Source organism: Fukomys damarensis, unplaced genomic scaffold (genome assembly GCF_012274545.1).
Source record: "Fukomys damarensis isolate Sample0158 unplaced genomic scaffold, DMR_v1.0_HiC HiC_scaffold_8, whole genome shotgun sequence".
Classification (NCBI taxonomy): Eukaryota; Metazoa; Chordata; class Mammalia; order Rodentia; family Bathyergidae; genus Fukomys; species Fukomys damarensis.
In genome coordinates this window covers 22,339,986-22,367,659 of record NW_022900920.1, presented here as the reverse complement: position 1 = coordinate 22,367,659, position 27,674 = coordinate 22,339,986, and the positions used below count along the sequence as shown (strand labels likewise).

Here is a 27,674-nt window from a genome sequence, read left to right as displayed (position 1 = left end):
TCTTACAAGTTTTCCAGCCCTCCTTTAAACGAACAGATGCTGGAACAAGGTTACTTTGCACTGGGAATCTTTCATTTCGGAGGGAAATAAATTAAAAAGTACAAAACACAAAACTGGATCTTCACTGTCCCTCCATAGAGTTAATCACTCCACCCGGGACCAGGGGCCTCAGTGAGCCCCCACAGGCCTGGGAACTACCAGTCTCGAGGGACCCTGTCTTCTCCCAGGAGTCGCATCAAATCGCAAACAAGAGGTGAGCGATTCCGCAGGGCTTGTGAAAGCATTCATGCCATCATCCAGGGCCTGCGAAGGCATCAGGGGCTCGGGCACTGCTGGTGACGTGCTACGAAGCAGGGAGGCTAGAGGCACTGTACCTTTGCAGGTGAAACATTTGATGTGGAAATGTTTGGTCTGGACCCGAAGCACTTCGCCTTTGCATGGCTCCCCACATTTATGGCAGTGAATGACAGGCTTCTCTGACGGGTGGTGAGGGTCCTGTGGGTGGGCCACTGGAAAGAAAGCAAAAGATCCAGGTTAGGTGGGAGCATTCCTGCAAAATGGTCCCCACAGGGGTGCACAGCTGTCCCCTCATCGTTCGGAGTTAATGAGTCCCATATTGATTCATGAGCTGAGCATCAGCTCCACACATAACTGAGAGAGCAGCGGCCACTGGGGACACTGGGGACACTCTAGACTTGTTTATCTGGACAGCCTGCTGTGCTCTGCCTTTTGCCCCAACTTCTCTAGGATTTCACAACTGGGCCATGAAATACATAAACTTATTTGTCTCGATATTCTTAATCCTGCATTTGTAATGTCTTTTTCTTGAGCTAGGCTGTTTTAGCCAGAATTTGGTGTGGACTGCAAGTTCCTTGAGGGTGGGCTTTCTTTAGGTCCATGGCTTTTTCCTTCCCACTTGCACCTCTTTCCTCCTCAGCTTCTGTGACATAGCACAATGCCCCTGCACCGAAGAAGTGCAGAGAACGTTTACTTTTTAATTAGTATGTGTTGGGCACTTTCCAGTCAACTTCACTACAGAGCATTTCCTGCTCCTAATTTGGCAAGTTGGCCTGTAGGGGGCCTATTATGAGATTTCTGTTAGGTGCACAGCTCCCGATACACACACTGCAGGCAATAATTAAATAATGCTGGATGCACCTTGAGACAAAAATGCTAAGTGAAATAAATCAGGCAAGCTTAAATAAGGCGTGCTTTTCTCACATGAGAAACTCAAAGTATAAATAATTTAAAGAGAAACATAAAAGGTAATAGGAAATAGGGAACTAGATCTTTTGCAAATAGGAAAGAGACTAAGAGATGGAGGGAAGGGGAGGAGGTAGAAGGAGAAATAAAAAGAATTAAAATGTGTTATGTATATCAACTCGCCATGACAAATGTATTCATTATGTACCACAAACATGTTATTAAAAGCTTGTAGAAAATACTAACCTAGGAACTCCGTGAACCTCTCGGAGCCTGTTTCCTTTCCCATAAAGGAAAGTGGATCAGACAAGGTGATTTCTAGGGTCTTCTGAGACTAAAGTCACATGACAGGACTTCTGTGAATTATTCTGCCAGTTTCCAGGGCCCTCCTGGCCTGGGAATAGAATGCGCCTCTCTTTACAGAGGAATAATGGAAAAGGCGGGGTAAGGACACCTGTGGCTTTCAGCCAAGTATCTTCAGTTAATTTGCAACTTTTTCAGCCAGAGAATACAAACAGGCCCTTACTGCTATCAGGTTCCTTTTCTGATTTGGGTTCTCAGAACCCATGTCATATATACAAATGTCTTAAATAAGCACCCACATGAGCATAACATGGGACAAGAATAGAAAACCTAAAGTAATCAACCAACATAAAGAACAAGGATATTTCTTTTCTCAAATGGTGAAATGGCTCTGGGCAAGGGTATGGTGGCAGATACTGCTGAGATTCGATGCAGATAGCCCCTTATGAGCCAGGTGTGGTGGTGCACATCGATTATCCCAGCACTCTGGTAGGCAGAGGCAGGAGGATGGCAAGTTTGAGCCCAGCCTGGAAAACTTAGCAACACCCTACTTCAAAATAAAAAGTAACAATGGGTAGGGGCTGGGGATCTGGCTTAATGTGAAGACCCTGGGGTCAGAAAAATAAATTAAAAAGCACCCTACAGTAAGGAACTCACTGTACATGCAAGTATAATAGCTCATTGTGTTTCCTCAGACTTGTTATGTTCTCATTTCACATGGAAAGAGTTTGAACAAGACAGTCCAAATAATCCATTACTGGCTAAATTCTGAGCAATAAGGTCTTTCTTGTGAAATCTGAACTAAGAGCAGATGCAGTTTCAGGTCAAACACCCGATGTGGACTCTTGTACGGGGCCCTGCACCTGTAGGGCAACTCAACTGCATTTCCTTATCTACCGGCTGGGCTCTCCCTGAAAAAAGCCTGGATTTACAACACAACTCAGCATTTTCAAAAGGAATGAAGGAGGGGCATGGTATTGACCACTGACTTTAAAAATGATCTGTATCAAGGCCAAAATTATATTTGCCTGGGCATTAAAAAAAGTTTCACTTTGCTGGGGACTTAGCTCAGTGGTTCTGCTGCCTGCCTTGTAAGTATAAGGTCCCAAGTTTGATCCCTGGTACCAAAAAATAAAAAATTAAAATTAAAATTAAAAAATACTCATTTAAAAAAAAGTTTCACTTAACAGTATCTACTCCAAGTGCTGGAAGACAGTATGTAAGGTTTTTTTAAAAGTTAATTCCTGGGCTGGAGATTTAGCTCAGTGGTGCTGCTGCCTGCCTCACAAGCACAAGGCCCTGAGTTCGATCCCTGGTACCACAAAAAAACAACAACAAAACCCCCCCATAAATAAATAAATAAATACAAGTTAATTCCTACTTCCAAGAGAAGTGATAGTCCATCCTCACCAACCCTGTCTCTCAGTGAGGTGGGCGATACTGCTCCCATTCACTGGATGAGGAAATAGAGCCCCAGAGATGCTAAACAACTTGCCCAGGTAACAGCAAATGTTTAACAAACATCCAGGTCATTCTGACGCCTAAGTTTGTGCTCTTCTCATAAATCAGGAAATCATTACAAGTTGGACAATAATTTATTTGGCAGTGCTAAAAGCAGCTAGGACACGGCTTATAAAGGAAACGTCCCCGGGATGCGGGGTAAGGTATCCACAGCTTGGGGCAGCACCCAGGTGACCCTGAATCGGAATCCCTCGTCCCAGTATTGAAAATGTACTTTACCTCCTGTCACTCCAGTTAGAAATGGCTATTACCAAAAAGTCCAAACAATAACAAACGCTGGCGGGGATCTGGGGAAAGGGTCATTCGTCTACACGAATTAGTACTACTGCTGTGGAAAACGATGTGAAGGCTTCTCAGAAAGCTCGAAACAGAACTGCCACATGATCCAGCAGTCCCACTACAGAGTAATTAGTATGTTGGAGAAACAACTGCAGTTGCAGCAGTTATACAGCAAGCAACTGCAGCACTGGTCACCGAAGCCAAGAAACAGAAATAACCTAGGATAAAGAAAATCTGGTACATGTACACAGTGGAATATAATTTAGTCATAAAAAAGAATTGAATTCTGTCATTCGCAGCACAATGGACCAGGAGGACACTAAATTAAATGAAATAAAGCAGGAAAGGAAAGACAAATACTACATGTTCTCAAATATACATAGAAGCTAAAAAAAATTGATCACAATAGAAATAGACAATAGAGTAGCAGTTAGCAAGGTCTGGAAATGATGGGGGTGTGGGTGGGATGGAGAGAGGATGGTACATGGGCACAGGGGTACAGTTAGGTAGGAAAAGTAACTTCTAATGTCCTATAGTGTGGTAGGATAACTATGGCTCACAATAATTATTTCAAAATAGCTAGTAGGACTTGCACGTTGCCAACAGGAAGTGATGCCAAATGTTTGAGGTGACAGATACGCTAGTTACCCAGATCTGTTCATCATGCACTGTATGCACAGACTGAAATGTCACACCATGTCCCATAAGTATGCACAATTAGTGTGCCCAAAAAAGAAGTATTTAAAAATGGTTCTAGACAGAGGAAACTAGGAGTCGCTACTGGCGCATGGCTTCCTGGGTATATTCATCAGCTCGACTGCAGTAATTACTTCCCAAACTGTGTGTATGGGGACAAAAGGACAGAGCTCACATTCTGGCCCCCAAGTAACCAGTGAGTTACTCCCAGAAGTGCCTTTCACCTGCCAGTCTTCCCAGCTCTCCCCAGCTTTTCCAGGGATTTGTCCTGGAACCTGGGAAGACACAGATAAAGACGTCAAAGCTCAGGGATTCTGTTGCCCAAATAAGAAGAGTACAGTGACAAAAGAGGAGTGTGGACGCATACTTTCTAAATAATGAGGATATACAGGTGAAGAGCCAAGAGTGTGTTTGCTTGAAAAGATAAAGTGATTCCTCTGCTACCTACAGTCCAGTTTGGAAAGATTTTGGCTACTCAAGCAAAACTTCCTGCTGTAAGTCTAACCGAGAAGTTTTATATTTTCTTTTATAGTCCAACAAAAGCAGGCCAGCCACCTCTCTGAAACTCCAGTGTAGCTAGTGGGGAGAGAGAGAGGGATTCCAGTGCAGAACAGAAGCCCAAACTCCCATTTTTAATACATCACCTTTCAATATGTCAGGGAATGAAACTGAGTTTGAGGCCTCTGGGAGATCCTCCCATTTCAGGCCTTGGAGGAAGGTCACAAAGCCCAGTCCTTGGACATGCTGGGATGATTGGGCCATCCTTCAAACCCATAGCCAGCCTTGCTTTGCCCAAGCTGTGTTACTCTAGGGACAGATCATGAGCTAGACCATGAGAAACAACATGTGAAAGAAAGCACTTATGAAATTAAAACCTTAGCAAGTAGAAATCACAAGTGCCTGACACAGTTTCAGTATGAGTTACACCTTGCTCTGGGTTATCCAAAATATGCAGGATCTCCCAGGTGACCAGTGACTCCTTCCAAGTTCTTTTCCCTTTCCAGATCCTTGAACCAGTCTTTGAAATGACACCGTGTTTCATGGCTTTCTAAACCCTCTTGTCTACTCAATAGCATCCCTCCCTCCCTCTCTCTCTCTCTCTCTCTGCTCTGTGAGGTAGGAAGAACAAGACTTTGGCCCCATTTTACCAATGGATAAATGAGGACTCAGAGGATAGGCTGACTCACCCAAGGTGACACCGCCAACGAATAATTTGCAGTAAATATACTCCATGACTCCTGATTCAGAGCAATCCCCTAATCACTGACACTCAGAGCCTCCCAGACATGCTGGATTTGCTCTTTTATCTCCCACTACAGTCTGTCCAGTCTGGCAGCCCCTACAACTCCTCTCCCCACCCTCATCCAGGCCCTCAAGCCCTTTCTCAGGGCTGAGAGCTTCCTGCTCCTGGTTGCTGTCTTTCTTCTTCAACACAACCTACAAATCAGTCTACTCAAGATTATTACCAGTGGGCTGCACATAGTGACAATAAGGAAAGGGAGAATAACTGACCAGTGGAGAAATCCGACAGGTACTGCTTTGGCCAGGTAAGGAAGGTCAACATCCACAGTGGTTAAGTCATGCTGACAGAATGCACCTTTGATAGGACAGTGTCAAAACTGGCACTCTGCCTATGGGCTTTCCAAAAATATCCCCAGAATTTTGGTTTAATCAGGAGCAAAATCCCAAACTGAGATATTCTATAAATTATGAGGTATGATAAAAATACAGTGACTATTTCAATTAACAAATTATTACAGTAAAAGATACATTGCCATTCATTCTCCTCAACTGAAACACATTTATCCCATACTCCTTGCCACTGTTTGAAGCAGTTGTGGAAGTCCTCTTTCGTGAGTGTCTTTGCTTGCGATGTCATGGCTGCCTCAGTATCCCAAATCGATTCAAAACATTTATCTTTCAAGGTCATTTTGCCTTTGAGGGAGAATCAGAGGTTCTATGGTGCCAGATTCAGTGAATAAGATGGATGAGGATGCACCAGGATGTTTTTATCTGACAGAAATTGCCATAAATGATCAAGGAGATAGGATAAAAAATGTTGACTATTTAAATAAAAACATTTATTACAGTAAAAGACACATTGCCATTAATCCCCCTCAGAATAGGTCTCTTTACTCTGAACACCCATATCCCATCATCCTTGGTAATGTGTCTTTCACTATAATTTTTAAATTTTAAATTTCTAAAATTTAAACATTCATTTTATTTTTAGATTACACCTTGTATCTGACCACTATGCTTCAAAACTGTCAAGATCATCCAAGAAACTTCTGAGAAACTATCACAGCCAACAGGAGAATAAGGAGACAAGACACCAAAATGTGATATATTATCCAAGAAGGGATCCTGGCACAGAAAAAGGACATCTGATAAAAACTAAGGAAATCTGAATAAAACATGGACTTTGGTTAATATATATTAATACTGGTTTATTAACTGTCACAAATATATTAATGTAAGGTGTTAATAATAAAGGAACTCTGCCGTCAGGTATATGGGAATTCTGTAGTATAGTCAAATTCTTTAAATCTAAAACTTTAATTTGAACAATAAAGTTTATATTAAAAAGAACAGAAACAAAAAAAAAACATTTTCAATAACTCTGGGTTACAATCTGTCAAGTCTAAAGTGCCCTGCCTGACTTCAGAGAGCTTCTAGGCTCCACATCTGCCTCGCAAGCACAACATCCTGAGTTCGATAGCCAGCACCAAAGAAAAAAAGCAGGGTGGGGTCATACCAACTTTTCTGATTTTGAGATGAAAGTGCATTTACTGAGCACTCATCACTGTGCCAAGTGGTCCTGTACTCAGCCTGATTCCAGAGACTGGGCACTAGAACAAGTGTACTACTTGAATTACTATCCAACTCCCTTTAGTGGGTTGATGACCACTTCCTGGTCCAGCCTTCAGTTTCCTCAGGGCTCCCTTGGAATTGTACACCTGCTCGGCGTGGCTCCTTCTTGCTCTGCCTGCTCAAGTGGCAGAGCCCAGAAGGAGCCCCATACAGCTCTGAAACATTTACTGGGTGTAGGCTGAACAAACATTTCCTTCTCTTTCACGTCTTTATTGATCAGCTCAAACTCAGAAGAAACAAGAGCAGAAAGGACTTTATTTGAGGATCTTAGGAAGTGAAATTTGGGACACACAGATGCAGATGGTGAAGTGTTCAGTGTGCTGAAAAGGCAGGGAGGTGAGCACTTACATGAGACTTATTACAAAGTCATAAAAATTATTTTATGGTGAACTTCCACTGGCATTAAGGACAGGTACTCTGTGGCAGGGTCATGTGACTGATAAAGAATGTATGACTGAGTAAAAGTGTCCATAAAACAAGAGTCTGATTAGCTCTTGATATGCTTCCTGAACATGGGGCATGTGGAATTATCTGTGCTCCCTGCCTGTACTCAAAGGATCGAAGTAACCAAAGCTCCCACTCCAGCCAGCAATGGCAATCACACACAAGCCCTGCTTCCTAACAGCCTCTCATCTCCATCTTGGAAAAATTCTTTCAGTGTTGCTGTCAACAGTTTCCCCTGTATTTCCGCATCCTTTAGCACTGACTGTTGTGTACCATCACTGAACATTTGATTTTCTCTTGTTCTGTATTTTGCTTTTGTTTCACAAAGTATCGAACCTGGTTTCATAAAACTGTAAGCTCCGTGGTCAATTTCTCCAAATTTCTGGGGGAGTTCTGATTTCAAATATTTATTACATAAGCTGAACTGTCATCTTTCTGTTACTCTGTTCGATTATTGGGTTAGGGAAAACAGAGTTATCACCTAATACCACTATTGGGACCCCTCCCACACGAAGGTACCGGGTCCCGAACCTCTGACACCACAAATAGCTTGATAACAACACAATTATATTGCGATAGAGGGGTAACATTAATCGAACACCTATTTTCAGACACCTTGATAATTGATACCCATAATCACAGGTAGTTCTCACCGATGTCTTATAAGGGTATTTTTGCATTATTTTTTCCTGTTCTGCAGAAAAGGAAGCCAAGGCTAAGAGGAGTTAAATACCTTGTCCAAGATCACACAGACATGGAAGCAGTATGCTGGGGATTTCCACAGGAAAATCGTGTCCAGTGAAGGACATTCAGCTCACGCAATCTGCTTACTAGATCCTGATTACACAGCTCAAAAGCACTGAACACCCGGTTACATCATCATTCTAAAGGCAACACCTACTAGTAAATAAGCAGATGGGAAGTAACACTTCACATACAAAAATACATTAGTAGGCTACGGCAATTTATGGGAAAAGAACCCTTACAGAGTAAAGTCGAGACAGCAAGGAAACGCAGCCTACAACCAGAAGGAGCTTCCTTGCAGCCTGCAGGTTGAGCAGAGGCCTGGATTGGGAAATCTGCCTCTGGTTGAGATTAGTTTGCGTTTGCAGACACAAGATGGTACTCCACCCGCTAAGGTTAAGTTCTGCCTAAGACAGGAATCCGATTCTCTATGTTCCTGAGAAACTGCTTCATTACCTAGAATATTTTCTCCGTTTCTATCCACTTAGTCCCCCAGTGAGATGCAAGCACACATCCAGAGATGTGCCCTCCCCACCTCCTACTCTCTCTCTGTGCTAGCACGACCTAGGAAGCAACAAGCCCGAGAGTTTACATAAATGCACAGGGTGCTTAATGTGCAGTTTATCCCAAAGTTCATTTCCTGCTGTGGCAAGTGGTAGTTACTTGAAGCTATGCACATCATTACCCTATTATTAGTTGTCCAAAATGAGCCTTGTCTTGAATGGGCTTCTACAACCTAATTTCCCTATAGCTTGTGAGTTTGGAAATGAAGGTTATTAGTTGGCACAAACAGTCCCCACCGGCAGGCTCCATTCTAGCCTCCGTGCCACTTGTGGCTTTCCGCTCCGAAGATGTCCTCATTCTTCTTTTGCCCTTTGTGTGACAATGCATGGGTGTCCTTCTTATGTCTCCGAACGTAAAAGGCACCCTCAGCAATGCCTCAAACGGACTCCTGACAACAGAAACAGCCCAGGCTCAAATCCAGTTAATCTGATTCCCCACGGTAAAGATGCAGTAAGTTTCTATCATCCCAGTCAGGCGATTTCCTTCTTGTGATTCACTTGACTCCCTTGTTCTGTCGTGCCCCACCTGCCTTCCACAGAGGCCAGTTCATCTCAGAAAGGGATTTTACCTCAGCCTGTTGCCTTACCTTTTCCTTCTTAAGAGAGTGACTTCTCAGACACACCCGGGACTGCTGTGACTCGCTGAGACAACACCCTTTCTTGAGGCCGCTGGCCTTTCTCTGACCACGTTAGTGAATTTGCCTTGGAGGGTACTCACTCATATGTAAGACCCATCTCTTCTGCCCAAAATGATCAGAAGGGACCTTGCACTAGAAGCTGGGAATTCTGCTTTGCCCATCCCATGCTGCACCCCACCAAGACTGTAAAGAGGGCAGGGAGCAGCCGTCTTTGTCCTAGGCAGTGATGGCGAAACTTTCAGAGCTTTCGGTGACAACAAACAGCCTGCTGTGGCACATGTGCCGTACGTTTGGCACCCTTGGTCTAGGGTGACAGTGGAGACAATGTGAAGCCATCTCCACCCCAGAGCCCTAGGCACCTATTACATGAAAGCCCATGTCAGCTGAATGTCAGGACAGTCACTGACCTCCAGGAGCAGGAATATCTCAAGTATGACAATAAACCACTTCTGAAATTTGATAGAACCTTTTAAGGTCACCTAGGGATCTCAAATTATCCTCACATCAGCAATTTCACTTAGAAATGCATCAAGTCAAGCGACTGGGCAGTAGCTTCAGTCTAAACCCTGCTGGCAGAATACCACTTTTTAATGGACTACAAGAGAGCCACGTCTACCCCGATTCTGGGACAGGAAGGGACTGCGGTCCCATCTGCGCCATTTATGGGACTACATGTCAAGACAGAGGGTCAGGTCTATCCACGTTTAAATTGAGGCTCCTGTGACAGGACTGACTTCAGAATGACAACATTCTGCAGATATGAAAACTGAGCTTCAGAGATGTTAAGGGACTTGACTTAGCACTGGGGCCTCTGGGAAGGCCAACTGTGTGGTCAGTGACCTCACCGGGCAGCGTGGCAGGGCCACGCATTTCTCCTGGAAATCTACATGCTTCACCAATCCAGCCTCCCTCTGTCTGCCCTCTGGAGGGCTGGTTGTTAAACATTTACCAGCAGCTCATTGTGCCCAAGGTCACCAGTAGTAACCAGCAAAATGAGGCTTTTAATTCAGGTGCTTTCACATTTTAGAAACAAGCAATGAACATTTTCGGAAAAGGTGTCTGGTGCTGCTCGGAACAAACACACCGACTCACCTCCCCCTGGGTCTACACGCCCACCAGGAGACAGAAGCCCAGCACCTGCGTTCACAGCCTCTGAGTGTCAGGGCAGACACTTTCACAAGTGCTACAGCTACTCTTTAAGGTACACTTCAGCTCCAGACTCTTCCCAGACCTGAAATTCGGGCCCATTCACGCTTTCATTGTGATGCAATTTTGTTTGCTGGGTGCGAGCTTTGGCAGAACAGGCAAACACACAGAACCCACTTGTGTCACCTTGCTAGGCGTTCTCCTGCTCACTCAGGCGCCAGATTATTAACCCTGGCGGCTTGTGCATTCTCCCGTTTAACTTCATGGGTTCATCTGCTTGAATGGAGGCCTATGGCATGACAAGGAAAATAATACCTTTGAAGCCCAACATGGGACTGGAGGTGGGAAAAAGTGGAGGAGATAATTTTTTAAATGCCCCCATGACCTCTTCTAAATACAACCGTCCAGTATTTTAGAAATAGCTTCTTATTAGCAGGTTCTGACTCAGTGCCTGCCTGCCGCACACGCTATGCTGTCCGAGGGCTGGTAGAGTCAAACCAGCCTCTGAAGCAGGTCCCAGAGCTGGATAGGATGCAGAGTAGCCCTACCAGGGAGCTGGCCCACACAGAGAGGAGGTTACAGACCCAGGGGAGATGCTGGTCATGCACTGGGATTTCTGCAGTAGGGTGGGCCAAAGATGGGGAAAATCTCATGGGAAATGGAGTAGACTTACCTCTAGGGGGTGGGTAGAAGCAAAAGGGTGACAGGGAATGGTGGCTCAGGTCAGGGACAGAAGTAAGGGCCTGTGGGTGAAAGAGCCCAGGGCATATCTGGGTGCTGTAAATCGGGCAATCTGCGGGGGCAAAGTGAGGGGAAAGCTGTCACCTCTTTCGTGTGCACCATGTCAATCTCAGGTCCCACCCTCCACAACTTAAAACTTAGTGGGGTAGGAGTGGGAGGAGAAAGAGAATGCATGGGGATGAATGGATGAGAACACAAGGGAGAGACAAATCACGCTCCAGGAGAGAAGTGGAAAATGAAGAGGAGAGAAGAGCCAGAAAAATGCTTCAAGAAAGATGCAGGATTTAGGTAGGAAGGACAAGAAAGGCATCTTAGACAATGGGAGGAGTGGAATTGGGTTCATTTGGGAAATGTCAGGAAAGCTGGTTTGGCTGAAGGAAGGAGTAAGTGAAGGGCAATGTGAAAGATGAGGCAGGAAAGAGGTTGGCCCTGCTTGTTCCTAAAGGAGAATCTAACAAACATACTTTGAAGGCTCCTCATTTGGCTGGGGCCCAAAGTCTCTGGAGCAGCGAGCCAGTCCAGAACGAGTCTGGCCTGCTCCTCTGTCTGTCAGCTCACAACGCGGGCAGCGCAGGAGCCTCTGGGATACAACATGGTAGCCAGGAGGGCTCAGTCCCTGGACCTGAGCGGGTCACAGCCCAAGTGCTACTCAGACGGGTCGGCGCCATCCCTGTCTCTGCCCCTTTTAGCTCAGTGACCTTGAGCAAGTTACTTTTCTTCTCTAAGCCTTAATTTCCTCTTTGGAAAAGGAAGGAAAATACTACTTTGACATTTGGGAGGATAAATGAGGTCATGTATGCCCAGTGCCCAGCCCTCTTCCTGACAGATGAGTGCGTACAAGAAAATATGGAAGCCATGGCTGGCTCTGGGGTGCTTCAATGTGGAAAAATGTGGCTCATACTTCCAGGTCCTGGAGATGATTGCCCATGCATGCTGCCTCAAACTCAAATATGCTGAACTCTGGGCTCTGTTGTCCATTGGCTTTTAGCCCTGGATACCTGCTTTTCTGCAGTATTGCACCAGCCCACCCAAGGGCTCTCACAGCTCCCAGGGTCACTGTTTCAGTTGATCATACTGCTATAAGCAGCAAGTTTTCTGGTTACTTTTTTGGGTTTTTTTTTTGCGGGGGGGGGTACTTGGGATTGATCTTAAAGCCTTTGTAGTGTACTATATCCCTGGTCCTTTTATTGTGAGAGATCTCATTAAGTTGCTAAATTGCCTGGGCTGGGCTCAAACATTCGATCCATCTGCCTCAGCTTCCCCGAGTGCTGAGATTATAGGTGTATACCACCATGTTCAGTTTCAGGTTTAGTTTTAAATTTGATGGAGGTATAATTCAAATATCATGCAACTCATCCATTTTAAAGCACAAAACTCCTATGATTTTAGGATACTCACAGAGTTCTGTGGCCCTTGCCACACTGATTTAGGACATTATCATTACCCCAAAAGGAACCTTGTGCCCTTTAACAGTCCCCCTTCACCACCCCAGATTCTTTAATCCCAGGCAACCATTTACCTACTTTTTTTGACTTTTTTTTTTTTTTTTGTGGTACCAGGGATCGAACTCTGGTCCTTGTGCTTAGCTTGCAAGGCAGTTGCCAGAACCTCTGAGCTAAATCCCCAGCCCTACTTTTCATTTTTATGCATTTTAAACAAAGCAACAGGTTTGACTGGTATCTATTAGCTCAGCCTCTCTACATTAGCACAGAAATCAGAAGGAACAACTGTGTAAACACAGATTGGAATCACCCAAACTCCTACTGTCTCACACCTTGTTAATGCAGGCAATCCTACCAAGATACTGTGTTTTTCACCAACACATCTCCAGACAAGTGTACTTGCTATCATTTCATCACGGCTACCTTCTAGAAAAGAAGCCATGGGAGAAAAAATAAGAACCAAGATAGATTACACAAAGGTACAAATTTCCAATGACAAATGTCATTATATTGTTTACCTAACATGTACCAACAAAATTATTTTTTTACAAAAAGAAAAGAAGCCATAAAAGAGACAGAAATGAAAATCAGAGTATCAGCACAAGATACCATCAGACCCAGTTCAGGTCTCGTGTGGGAGTTTTCAGATCACGACGTGCCTAGAAGTGTGTCAACATCGGTGTCAGCACCAGAGGCCTCCCAGAAGATAGAACAGGATGTGCCTATAGGTAATGGGTCCCTCACCTAAGGCAAAGGCTAGCAGGGGTTCAGGGCACAGTCACTAAGGACAAAAGGAGTTTTATCTTGTAGCACTGTGGACTTTCAACTCAGTTCTCAATTCTTTTGCTGCACAGCAACCAGAATGATATCTCACGGATACAGCTGGAGCAGACCGCTCCACAAACTAAGTCCTCCCACAAGCTTCCAACTGCAGGAGATGCTCTGAGCCCCACCCACTTCTTTAGCCTCTCCTCACTCTCTCTGATCCATGTGGCCCCCAAGCTCCAGTTCCCACTGCTTCCGGGTCTCCACACACAGCTCATGCTCCCTGCAAGGCTGCCTCCTTCTCCTGTTGTTCTCATCCTAAAGCAGCTTCTGTCAACTCCCCTGACACATCTAAGTCCCTGCTTCCCGGCCCACCCTAGCTCAGATCTCTTCCTTTTGTTTTCTGTGTGTGTGTGTGTGTGTGTGTGTGTGCGCACGCACATGGGTGTGTATGTGCTGGGGACTGAATCGAGGCCTTTGTACTGAGCTACCTCCTCGGCCCCTTTTTACATTTTTATTTTGAGGCAGGGACTTGTTAAAGTGACCAAGCTGGGATTGATCTTGCAATCCTCCTACCTCAGCCTCCTTCAGTGCTAGGATTATAGGTGCGCTCCACCATCCCCAGCTTTTGGCTCCTTTCTTTATACTGCATTCTGAACACTCTATGTCCTTCTTTGTTGGAGTCTCTGTATATATCGCCAAGGTGGAGGTGGTACAAAACTATGTGCTACAGATACATCTAATATGGCCATGCATGTAACACTGCTCGGATTTTCTGACTGTTTTGCAAAGCAACAGCCTTCAGGTGAGCTCAAAGCCAGTTAAGTGCCTTGGGTTCACCAACACTACCAATTTTGATGATGTCAATATAAAAGATGAAAGACTTAAGTATGACCCAGAAAAACAAGGGCTGAAGAAACGAGCATACTGATGGTCTGATCAACTCCAGCAAAGCTCTTGGATGAAAGCTACCCTATGAAGCAATTTCCAACCAACCTGAATTTTTTCCTCCTCATATATTTTTATCAAACATTTTTTTTCCTCATCGAGTTTATTGGTACATTTTAGGTATACAGAACAGTTACATTCATTATTGGGATCTTGTACCTTTACATGACAGGTCTTGGTTCTCATTTTTTCCCTTGGCCTGCCCTCCCTTCACCCCCTCCTCCCCTCCCCATTTACAAACAGTTTATTTCCATTTTTTCATTTTCTCATATTTTTTTCTTTTCCCTTATTACCTTCTCCCACCCTTCCCACTTTCCCTACACCTGTAGCCCTTCTCTTCCTATTTCACATTGTCAATTATCTCATTAGGATCTTATGTACTATTATAGTTTATTCACACCAGAGAAACTACTCGGTATTTACACATGTGACTTATTTATTTCATTTAGGAGTATATCCTCAATGTGTATCCATTTTCCTATGAATGAATATAATCTTATCAAACATTTTTAAAGCTTAAAAAACCATACAGGCTTATGCATATAAAATATGCTTATAATGTAGGATGACAATTGTCTGTTCTTCTGCTCTCACATCAGTAAGTAAATGTGCTTTTTTTTTGGTTTTTCCAGTCCTCCAATTCCACTATCACTTGTGAGCACCCTGCTTTGAAGGTTGACAATTAGCTCTTATCAATATGGCTACAAGACAAACTTAGTTCATTTCTTTATACTTTGAGAATTATTGTTCTACTAGACTTTACAATGAATCCTCTGAATAGGACTCCCTTTCTTGTATGGTTTTTGTCTGCTTCGATTTGGTCATTTCCTTTCCTCTCACTTGGCCAGTTCTTGATGTCTAATCCGCCACATTTTCTATTGTTGTGATCACATCTGTTATGTGTTATTGTTGACACCTACCAAAACCTCCTCCCATGCTCACACCTCTATGACAACTGATCAAGTATCTCCATGCAGAGAGGAAAGTGAGCATTCTCTGTACTCTTTTCACTAGAGAAAAACTAGACTGGCAGATGGGTGCATAGCTTGGCTCTGTGCACTCTGGGAGGTAGAAGAGATGTGGTTTGCAACCAACCCGTGTTGGCTCCCTGGCACCAAATTGCCCCCAAGAAAAGATGGGAAAGCTGAGGGCTACACAACTCCAAAGGGCGTTGCCCCCCTACATTAGGGTGAAAACGTTGCCCTGGAAATGCAATGCCCAGCTCCTAAAGGTTTCCAAACAGCCTAGTCGTCTAGTACTGCCCTGGCCACTCAACCTTGAAAGTATTTCTCAGCCACCTGCTCTCTGACTGGAACTTCCGGTCTGCCTCTTGCTCATAGCCAGCTTCATTGTATACTCAAGATGCAAGACCATCACACGAGTGTTGCTTCACTGTGGTCCTGTGGTTTTCACAGCAGGCAAAGTCTTTCCTTGGGCACGTCTCATTGTATCAGCTCCTTCCAAGCACAAAAAGCCACTCTTGGGCATATGTTGCAAAAGCCCAAGTTCGTCTTGAGTCATGCTGTATGCTGCACGGGTGCTTCCAAATCAAGACAAACGTGATGACAGACGTGTCCTCTAGCAGAGCCTGTCCTACCGCAAGGAGGCTCGCTAGGACAACTCAGGTGCAGGGAAGGGGAGCTCTCACCAGTGACTTGCATTATGATTTTTCTGGAAATGTTCATATATGTCAAAAAGGAACGCTAGGCAGCACCTCATACTCAAGAGGGGAAGTGAAGAGCTCAGGCCCTGAAGGGTGGGACAGTGTATGACAGGCTGTTCGAGTCATGAATGGTCCTCTGCCCTCTCTCTGTGGTTTCCCTGCAACAGCAAGGGAACCAGACGAGCACTAAGGAAGTGAAGTGGTGATGCAGAAAAACAGGGACAAGGCCTCCTTCGTGAAGCAGCAACGCCACAAATGCCAAGCCGAGATGCTGACGCGGCCTGCGGAGGGCAGCGTTTGCTCTAGAGTTTCTGCTGAATGTCCGCGTTTTACTCTGAATTTAGCGTTTGTGTCTGTTCTTAATTTTATCAGGAACCCCAAACAATGCCACTGAATTTGAGTCAGCTTCTGTTTAGGGCAGAGTGATAAATTCAGAAGTCATCCTGTGAAAACTTTTGCAGTTCCAAGTGAAGAAATCCAACAGAAACATACCTTTCGGTTCTGTCACAGGAATCTCTAGGATGGGAATGTGGTTGCCAGGGAAGTATTTTATTCTGTCGGATAAGAATTTAGTTAGTCTAGATGTCCTAACAGAATGGTTTTCAAAGTTTGGGTCTTGACGCATAGGAACACAAAATCAATTTAGTGGGTCATGACGAGCATATTTAAAAGACAGAGATGGGAAAGGAGCAGAGAGTGGAGGTAAGACTGCTTCACATGGCTTTTATCTGAGCCATTCCTAGGTATCTTTGCCCAGTCCTGGGTCTTGTTGGGTGGGAATGTCATTTCCTCCCATGGGTAGGGTTGGTGAGCCCTGGGTAAGCCCCAGACTATAATGTGGATGCCCTCTGGCAAAGTCCTGCCCACAGGCTTATATTACTTGGCCCACACAATGATTGCTTAAAGGGAAAATTGATTCATTTGCCAACATTTAAACGTTTAGAGATTTTATGTAAAAATTCCTATTTCTACCCTCTTGAAAACTGAAAGTCTGGCAACTTGGATAGTGTTTCTCCACAGGACCTAGGACGGGACAGCAAAGCAACTCCTCCCTGTGAGAAAGCCCACCCTCCCCAGCTTGTCCCAGGCCCTGCTTATTAGGTTACCTGCCTGGTTCTTGGAACCATTTATATATGACCCTGGCTCCCTCCAATTAACCTTCCTTACATCCACTGCTCTCCTCCGCAGCCAATGGTAGCCCTGCCAAGCTGAGCTGGGTGTATTTCCACAGATGGCTGCTGCACTTCACTGCTTCTGTTTCAACAATATGAACACCTGTCCCTCAAGTCCCCTTTATCCACTACTGTACTCCTGTTCAGCCTTCAAAGCCCCATTACTCACAACCGTCCCACAGAATTAAGCACTCTCTGGATAGTATTTGAATAGTCCTCAGCTGTGAGCATTTTGCATCGCATCATGATTCCTTATTTGTGTGTCTATTCCTTGCCAGAATGTGCTTTCAAGTCAAGAGCTGCATTTGGTTTCTACATGTAGATGGTTCGTTTCATATTAGGTTCTAAAGAAATATTGCTAAATAAGTAGAATGGCCTCCCCCATCCCTACACATCTTGCATTCCCTAGTTAGTACATTCAGTACTCAATGGAAGAGTACCATGGAGCCGACACTGTGTAAGGAGGCAAGCTGGATCAAGCACCATACCATCCCAGAGCCCGCCACGGCTGATCTTCATTGCTCCCTTTCTGCAAAGCCTATTCAGATTCCCTGAGATGCAAACTCTTCCTTGCTTTGAAGCTCCCTGAACACTGTCTTTACTAACAGCCATTGCCTTTAGCCACCGGTGTGTTTTGATCAACACCCCTCTCGACACGTTAACCTGCTGAAGCAAGAATTTACCAATGTGTCACGTTAATCCTAAAATGCCTCTCACAGAGAACAGACACAGGAACAGCAGTCCAGCAGACACCCAGATGTTACAGGACCCTCCTTGAACCTGGGGACCCACAGCCCCTGCCTTTTGCTGGGGGATACACAGCCCTCTCTCCCATCAGACATTCCAATGAGAAGTAAACAACCTTGCTAGCTTTTCCTGTCATTCACTGTTCATCATTTTTTCTTAATCTTTCTCTCTTCTCACAATGTCTGAAATAGTAAACAACAGAAAGAAATAAGAAAATACACATATCACTGGAATATAATGGCAGGGAATGAAATGCTCCATGCTTTAATAATATATTTTAACTCCTCAAAGATTAAACAGGGATGGGTTGCTTTTGCAAGCCAAGACAGAGAATGCCTTTTACCCAAGAATTCCAAGGAGCCCTACAAACCCCAGTAAACTATGAATCATGCGTACAGGACAGCACACCTGTGCACACCTGTATCTTGACTCTAACAAATGCCACCTTCCTCAACACATACAAGCCCCAAGTCACCCATGAAAAATGCCCAGTCACTTCCACCCACCCTGTACATACCCAGTATCATATACTGACACCAGTTCCTTAGGAAAAGGAATCTCACAGAAGGTCTGCTTCTTTATGAAATAACAGCTTATTTCCATACTGCAGGAGAGTCAGAATGATGCCCTTTGTCATCTGTGCATTATGAGCAAGATAAAGTTTGCAAAAGATAATGGAAAAGCTACTTCTGTAAAATTCTGACTTATGGACCTGCAGGGCTGGTAATGTAACCCACAGAAACCATGGGTCAGCTATACAGTGTCAAAGCGTGGTCCCTGGACCAGGAACATCAATACCAACCTAGGAACTGTTAAAAATGCAGGCCCTTTCCCAGACCTGCTGAATCAGTAACACTGGGCAGTAAAGGGCTAGAAATCTGCACTTTAGCAAGCCCCTCAGGATCTTCTGATGATGCCTGTTATAGTTTGAGAACCACTGGTCTAGATAGTGATTTCTCTGGAAATATTAAAAAGCAAGCACCTTCCTGGTTCAATCCAAGTTATTCAAACAAGTCGGCTTTTTCTCTTGCGATGCGACAAAGAAACCACTGCTGGTGCCCCTTAGGGCACACTGTACCATAACCGCATTAATCATGTCAGTCTAAGCACAAATATAATGTTTCAGAGAAAAGAGGTCATGCATAACAGATATTCGCTCTCCCCACTGTTAACAAAATTTGCCCTTGAATGCACAACTCCTGCGAGCTTGGGATAAACATATCCCTGGGTCTGAGTCGCCCTTAGCTCAAAACACAACGAAATAGGAAGTCGGGCTGGTTTCAGCTGTGGTGTGCCCAAACCAGGCTCAACCACAATGGGAAGAAATTGTGCACCCCTCGCTAACCACTGAGTCTTCCAAAAAGTCCTCTGGCTCAGGAAAACACTCAGCAAACAAGAGGCAAGCCAGCGTAGGCTCCTCCCTCATGCCCCCTACGGGGCGGTGGCTGCGATGACAGAGAGGAGCAAACCCCTCAGCGTGACGCACATGCCAGGCCTCTCTCTGTGGTAGGATGAGTTTCCCACAGCACATCTTCGGTGCGGAGATTTTGGAGAAGTCATCTTGACGTTCTTTAAAGGGGGTTTCGGTGATGCAATACAGGTGGTTCAGCTCTCCTCGGTCACTCCAGCCGGCAATGGAAATAGCAAAAGTCAGGGCCACCTCCCAAAGGCTAGGGGCAGCTAACACAGAGCCAGCTGCAAGCCCAGATGCCCACTGTCTATGTGAGCTTGACTTCATGAAAAAGTGCTCTCAAGAGCTGTGAATAAATTCAAATGAATAAACTCGTTCTCTCAAGTTTATTTACACTATCAGCCTCAAATCTGCGCAATGACAGTTTTTTCTTCCTGGATTAATATTCATTAGATCTCAATGAACACAAGGCAGAGGGCAAGGGATTTGTTAGGACTTTTTTAATGCAAAATTCCTTCCCTTAGCCTTGGAAGTCTTATTGTTCAGACAATCCTTCTGGAGTGAAGATGGTCAGAGCTGTACTTTCCAGTAAGACTAGCACTTTTATTTACAAAATAGTAAAGGCAATTCACGCCTGGATTTTCTTTTCTCAAGCAGAATATGAAGACAAAACCTGGAGATTTCCTCCCTTGAAGATGCAAGCTTCACAACTGAGTTGTGTGGATAAGTCGCCAATCAAGCCAATTGATTATAAAGCCTATAGCCTGTAGTGTCTCCTTTAATCTGTAACTGCTCTTCAGCTCTTTCTTAGGAAACGTCCTTGTCATTGGTGTCCCCTTAAAAAGCTTAGAGCTTTTCAAGTTAAGGCCAAGAGGAAAAACCTAGACAAATCCAGGAGCAGGGCAGGGAGAGCATTCAACATCAGCCTGGGAAGCACTGAACATTCAACGCGAGCTCAGAGCACCTGCCACCCAAGAAAGGGGCAGGAGAGAGGACCCTGCAGTCAGCAGGCACTCGAGGAATTCCTGCACCACAGTGAAAGCCCTACCGTTCTCACACTTTCCAGAATGGAAGAGCTAAAGCTTGTTTCACAAGTCCACACAGGAAACCAACAAATGCCTGAAGAGAAACAGAGCACTCACTCTTCACTGTCTAATTTCTCTGCTGGGTAATGAGACGCACAGAGCGATTCCGGAAGAATTCACAGAAGGGATGCATCTTTGGGGAGCTTTACTAGGAAGCAGAACCTGAGTTAGGTCTTTGGTAAACATGGAAAAGGAAGATATGCATTTCTCAGGAGGATGAGGGAAATGGACAAGGTTGGAGGGGAAAATTCTCCCTCCCATGATTACTCAGAGAGGAGGTGTGGAATTACAATGAACACAGCTTTTGGAGCCAGAGAGGTAGAGAGGTAGGACAAAATCCAGCTCTTCTATCTTCTGGCTCTGTGATCAGTCACCAGTGCCTTACCTCAAGGGACGATCCCCACTGACAGGCTAAAAGACTAGAGGCTGTGGAGATTAAGTTCCCAGTGCAAAGCCCACCATTTGGTATGTGTGCAGTCACGGACGGACCTAATAATAACATTAAAAATTAAAATCAAGATGAGCTGAGAAGGATATTTATTTAGACTGTGGCAGGGAGGAGGTATTTGGAAAATCTTGGGAAGATGCCTGCATGACAAGCAGGAAGCCTTGACTTGACCTTGTCATTTATTTAGGTTTTTGAACTGGGAAAAGACAGGATGATTCAGTGTCCTCAGAGGATTACCTTGGTACCAGTCTGCAGGTCACATTTGAGACACACTACACCTCGGGGCTCAGGAGCTGCCAAGAATAAGAGCATGGTGGTTTTCAAATGTGGCAGGGAGGAGCTACTTCCAGACCTTAAAGGACACTGGACACAGCAGATTGTCACCACCAAGGTGAAGGGTTGGCTTCTCCCTGGATACCTGACATCCACAGTACCTCCTATTATTCATAGGGAAGTAAAGTCTGTTGTTATAGCCTTCAAGGAGAGTTTAGCAAGTTCACCTGAATTTTCACAGAAATCTCCGTATCCTGCCTCAGAGGTACAGCTGGGACCACACACTTCTGATTGGACACCAGTGTCTAATTCCCAGCACTGACTCAAAGTTTATGAAACTGATCTCTCTCCTTCCCACCACTAGCGACTCTCTTTTATCCCATTCTCCTGCCCTTCCCGGGCTTTATCAACATCTCAGATGGGTCTAAGTACAATCGGTTGAAGTGCACCTGCCCTTCCTCCCAGCCAAATTCACACGTTGAAGTCCTAAGGCTCAGTGAGTCAGAAGTGGCCTCGTTTGGAGAGGGTCTTTGAAGAGGTAATCAGGTTAAAATTGGTCATTACGGTGGGCCCTACTCCTAATTGGACTTCTATAAAGGGGAAATATGTGCAGACAGACATGCACAGGATGAAGGCTGTGTAGATTTGAACACAGAGATGGGATGATGCCCTATAAGCCTAAAGAGAGCTGGCAAGCCATCAACAGAGTCTTACTCAAGGCCTTCAGAAGCAATCGACTCTACTGACACCTTTATCTCAGACTTGTAGCTTCCATAAGACAATAAATGTCTGCTGTTTGAGCCACCTGGTTTGCAGCACTTTTGTCAGGCAGCCCAACCAAGACCATCTGATTTCTCTAGCCTATTCATCACATATATCAAACTTATCAAATCCACGGTCAGGTCCCATCAATTCTAGTGTGCAGGCTTCTCTTTAAAACCTATCACTTTCTTTTCATTCAAATTTATCACATTTCCAAATAGTACAACATTTAAAAGTCCAGTTTAAGAGCCACCTGCTCCAGGAAGCCTTTCCTGGTCATCATAGTTGGAAGCCAAAATGGCTATGTTGGATCCACAGAGCACTGTAGCTATGCTTCTTTAAAAATATCTACTTCCCATTAATCATTTGTGAGTCTATTTTACTTCTTCAATAGATGGTAATAAAGCTGAGGGCAGCCACTTGAGACCTGAGACTTGAGTTCGAAACCTTGCCTAACCCAGAAAGAGCTGGCTGGAGGTGGAGACTGAATCCAGGATCTCTGACAGTTCCTAGTCAGAATCAGGGTTATAGACTCCGAAAAGAAAATAAATGGACAGCTGAGATAGACCATCTCTAGAGACATATCTGCACTGATGAACAAGATTATTCCATCTGCAGCAATTTGAGACGTCATGGGAAATAAGGCACAATGGTGCTTCTCCATCATTTGAAATATCTGTTTCTGCCAAGAGCTAACAGGCTTCTAGGAGCTGCTGTGATTTGGTTGGCTTCCTGTAAGGATTTTTTATGTCTCTCACTTTCAGTGCTTTAGGGGCAATAACTATGTCTTAATGACAACTGTGCCCAAGGTGTCCCAGAAGCACCCTGTTCCCTATGAGGGCAAACGAGTGTCCCGAGGGGCATTTGGTAATGCCTGGAGACATTTTCAATTGTTATGAGTGAGGAGCTGGTGCATTGGTGTCTAGTGGGAGAGGACAGAAGTGATGCCAAACATCTCACGATGCTCAAGACAGAATTACAAAGAATTATGTCAAAGTATCAGTGGTGCTTACACTGGAAGCCATGCTTTAGAGAAAAGATTTGCCTTGTTAGTGCGGTGTGTTAAATGTCAGGTGAAGAACAGTCATCCCTCCCTCAAAGGACTGAGATGAACCGCACTGGGTTCCATTTTATCCTATGAGCAAGGTGGGCCAGCCAACAGTGACAGAAAGCTTACAGGAAACAAAACAAAGAATGAGATGCCCAGATGTAAAATTCCATTTACCTTGATGTGTCTCTCTCGCTACTACATTCTTACACTTTCCCATGGTTTCCAAACCCCAAGCATTAGTCATCATTTACCTTGGATGAGTATTTACATAACACAATCTACAGCATTCCCTTATTCTTATTTTCTCTAACAAAAAAGCAGTAATAAATTCCTTTCATACTTTTAAAAAAATATTTTAGGCTACATATCACTTAAGTAATTACAGCTTTTCAGTGAGTACAGTGGAGCTCTGGGGTGTACCTAGATGAGTGCGTATTCAGGAAGGCAGATATTGACTGATAAACCCACAAAACCCTCTCATGCTTCTCTGTTACAAGACACAGTCAGGGTAAGGTGCCCTTGATCACATCAGAGAAATAACCACTTCATCAAGATTCTGGATCGATAGGGTATCTGAAACTCCAAGTGAACGGCTGACTGGTCAGGAGAACAAGAGTTAATAAGGGTCAAAGGAAGTCAGCTAATAGCATTTCACCCTAGGAGACTGTGATGAGTCACCACTTTTTCTCCAGCCTGTGTCAACCTCCACCCAAAGATTTCACAGAGCAACAACAGCATAACCAACATGGACACTAAGTAGTAAGCAGCACGGGGGGGTCTGCAGGTCTCCATACTCCTTGGAGTGGACACCACCATGTCCCAAACTTGCTCAAGGGTGGTTCTGGTCCACTCCAGAAGAAGGAAGGAGTGAGGTCTTCGCAGGAGCATAAAGAAATAGAAGGGACTGGAAAAGTTGCAAATTTGAAAAGACACAGATCTTGTCTCCACTCTGACAAGAAGCCAACCTATTTTCATTGTTGGAGAATCTACCAGGGGACAGAAACAAAGCCATGTGCTGGCTATGGTTGGAGACACTGCAGCTTCTGAGCAGCTCATTGCGTGTAGTGACAGAGACAGCAGATGTCCACACTGCAGTCCCTGGTCCACCCACACTGTACGATGGGACACGGGACGAGTGTGTGGTCCACTCACCTGCTGTGTGACTTTGAGCCATTTATTTATCCTCTCTAAGCCCCAGTTTTCTCATCTCTAGGATGGATGCCTGGGTTCCAGGCTCCTTCTGTGGAAGCTCCGTGCAGCTACCCAAAAGCCCTGCTTTCCTGTGCTGTTGGATTAGGTTGGTCTAATCAGAAAGCTGGGAGGCAGCAGTGGGCCTGACACAGACATCATATAGGAAGAAAAGGACTAAAGGTATAGGGGAAGTGGGAAGGGTAGGGGAAAGGGAATAAGGGCAAAGAAAAAATATGAGAAAAGGAAAAAATGGAAACAAAGTCTCTGTAAATAGGAGAGGGTGGAGCGGGTGAAGGGAGGGCAGGGGTATGGGGAAAAAATAAGAACCAAGACCTGTCACAAAGGTACAAGATCCCAATGAGGAATTTAACGGTACTGTATACCTAAAAAGAACCAATAAACTCAAGGAAAAAATGAAAAATAAAAAAGGGAACACTGCTAATCATTAGCGTAAGGGCTCAGATAATACTAGTGTGTGACCTTCCAGGGGCCTGGCCAAAGTATTCCAGTTAGAAAGTGGCCACTGATTTGCAAAGCAAATGCCAACCCAGGCAATTTAAACTTTGGGAAGTCCGTAAGGACTCTGAAGAAGAGTTGTTACTTGGGGACTCCTGGTTTATAATACATACCAGGTATAGCAAGTCTGGAGCTGCGGAGAGCCCACAGGAATAGAACAGAGAAGCAGATCTGTGATCTCTTTTCCCATCACAAATTACTCTTGCTGGGAAACTCAAATCCATTAGCAACAGAGGTCAGGACCACTTTATTCTAGTTGGGCCAGAGGTTCAAATGAAGAGTCAGGGTGTAGTAAATGCCAACCTCTTCAGCTGGTGGGGAGGGTTCCTGGTAGCATCCCCCAAAGAAAGGAAACATTAGAAACGCCTGTATGTGCACCAAGCCGTTTCACTCGATTACCATTTACCCACTGAGAGACCAAAGCTAAAGCAGGTGGGCATTAAAGATCCCTTCGTGCAGAATGAATGGAGCAGAGCCACACTTCTTTTGCCGAGGTGGAGCCTTAACATGGTCAAACTTTCAGGATGCTGTTTCTCAATGCACCCCTTAGTATAACAAAACCAAACTACGTTTCCAGCAACAAGGATCAACAAGAGTTCAGAATTTTCATCTCAAATGTATTCCCTTAGTAGCTCTACGAGAAAGGAGATATAGATAATTTATTGCCATGGTTCAAGACAGCCCCGAAAAGGCAAGTATCTGCATTAATGGAATAAAGTATGTCCCACAGTAAGAAAATGTGACAATAAATCCAAGCTTCTCAGAAGCAAAACTGGTGGTCATTTACATTATAATATCATTTAAGGCCTCTAAAACATCAAACCACCGAAAAATGACCACAGGTGATCCCATTTTTATATCCTCACATGTATGTACCTAATTCCAGTCTGAAAGGATCTAGAAAGTACACACTAACCACTGACAATTGAGGCCAATGGGGGGCACTTTCACCTTTCTATTCTCCTGTTACACTTTAATACAAGATGTATTTGTTCATTAAAACAAGTCCTTGCTGTGTTCTTTTAGATTTCCTAGATAAACAAATAATTTAATTCTGAAAGATGTTCCAGGGCCATGCATCGTATATCAATAATATACACCTGTACAGGACACGCCCACCCTCTCTTTCTATTCTTACGATGTGATTTTGCTGCCTTTGCCGTGTGCAGCATCCTGTAAGAAGGCGTTGGGAGGGGCAGTTAGGGAAAATACTAAAATGACAGCTAGGCTTGGCAAGACCCAGCACGGCCCCGCCCAGGAGGAAGGACCCTTCCATTACAAATCTGAATTATTTTATTGACTGGGGGAGGGGTTGTAAATGAGGAAAAGAATAAAGGCCAAGATGGGGGCAGGAAGGCCAGTGACAAAATGCATGAACAGTCAAAAGCGACACACAAACCCGGAGCTCAGCTGTGCAAACACTCCAGAAATAAGATGAGGTTCAGACGCCGTGGCTAAATTAAAGGTTCTTAATAAAGTCTCGGTTCAGCAGCAACCCAGACCTCACAGTACAGGGATTCTTGCCCTGAGAACATGTCTGCCCGGCTTTCCATTGATCTTTGCCCATTAGGTAGCCGAGCTCCGCAATGTCATTCCAACTTCTGCAACCGCGCGCCGTGATCGATAATTTTAATTACCTTTCTCCTTCACCATGGCAACCGGGTCCTTAGCCGAGCGGGGCTGAAGGCAACAGGAATGAACTCCAGGAGTGCGAGCGCGCCTGGGCGGACAGACCCACGGCTGCAGAGGCTGCAGAGGCTGCGAGGAGCCGCCCGCGGTCCCCGGCAGCGAAGTCGGGGCGGTTTCCCGAAGTCCCGCCCCCCGCGCGGCGCCCGGGCTCCCACGCCAGCCCCGCGGCCGCGCCCGCTGGGGACTCTGCCCTTGCGCCCGCGGAAACCACTGGCTCCAGCTGCTGCCTTAGCAAGTGCAGAATTCCACCGTCCTGATCTCTGCTCCTGACAACACCTTGCATTCCTCACGCCTGAGACCAGGGAAGAGGGGCGATGGAATGCTCCAGAGTCCTGGCCCCTTCCCGGGGCCTGATAAATGATTGCCAGAGGAGGGAGGCTGAGCCACAGCCAGGACTGTTGCCATAAGAAAAGCTAGTCAATTGTTACATTATTAGTTTCCTATGACAGCTGCTTTCAATTCCTATTACAGCTTCTTTCAGGCAAACTGAATAAACAAAATTGGCCTTAACAGAAAAATAATGCTAGTGGCAACCTCACTTTCCTATGAGAAATGAAAAGTGACACTTGGTTTGCCCTACCGTTTCACCCTGTATTTTACCTGAATCTCCAGGGGAAGGTGGAGGCCACGGAGATACTGGCAGAGTCCCCAAGAAGAGGATCTTCCAGGCTTCGATTCTTTATCCTGCATCGAATCCAGAATCAAAGTAAAAACCTGAATTATCCAGTTCGGTAGGATTCTGACTTCCATTTTCTCCCTGCTTCTCTGGTGTTTTCGAGGCAAACTCCTTAGATTTTTAGCTGTCAGGGAGAAGTTCAGCTGCAGCTGAGAAGCAAAGAGCCAAGTGGAGGACCTCGCGCGACCAGGACCTGCCTAACTTCGGTGTGCAGGGGCAGCTCCTGACTTTTCTGACCCACCAGGTCTCCTAGGAACAGAGGACTTCTGGTTCAGGAAGCCTCCCACCCCATTCTGCACCTGTCTCCCAAATCCAGGCCCATGTATGTCTATCTCGTGAAAGGAATGTGATGAGCAAGAGACAAAAAGAGAGACAGCGCTCCACTCAGGGAGAACAGCAGATGGCCAACACATCTTTCAGAACCAGAATGCACAGCCAGTGTTACACTGTATTTACTGCAAATATTGTAACATGTTGGGACTAGGAGAGCCAGGGGAAGAGAAAGGAATGGAACCAACCAACCTGCCTCAGTTTTGACTCAGAGGTTGGTCATGGCTGAAATAAGCTACTTTGGGTGGGGCTGGGGAAAAAGGAGAAAAAGGTTTCTCTCATCACCTCCATCTGGGGCAGGTCTTTCTGGCTGGCTCTCTGACCCTGTAGCAGTAGCAAAGCTCAAACAGCTG

General features: G+C 45.1%; 1 protein-coding gene across 14 annotated transcripts in view; it reads right to left on the bottom strand.

The window, feature by feature from the left end:
* The window catches only part of Ablim1 (actin binding LIM protein 1), a 154,189-nt gene extending 127,250 nt beyond the window's left edge, over positions 1–26,939 (bottom strand). For 12 of the 14 annotated variants that reach the window (XM_033761418.1, XM_033761405.1, XM_033761411.1 and 9 more), the window contains exon 1: positions 375–509. Coding sequence is in view for 1 of the 14 variants with exons in the window: in XM_033761406.1 (XP_033617297.1) it covers positions 375–509; positions 26,264–26,279 (151 nt within the window). In the remaining 13 variants the exon portion in view is untranslated. Of the gene's footprint in view, positions 1–374; positions 510–26,263; positions 26,370–26,915 lie in introns of those variants that run through there. The other 2 variants (XM_033761417.1, XM_033761406.1) reach the window with 2 other exon arrangements.
* Between the last annotated feature and the right edge of the window lie 735 nt (positions 26,940–27,674).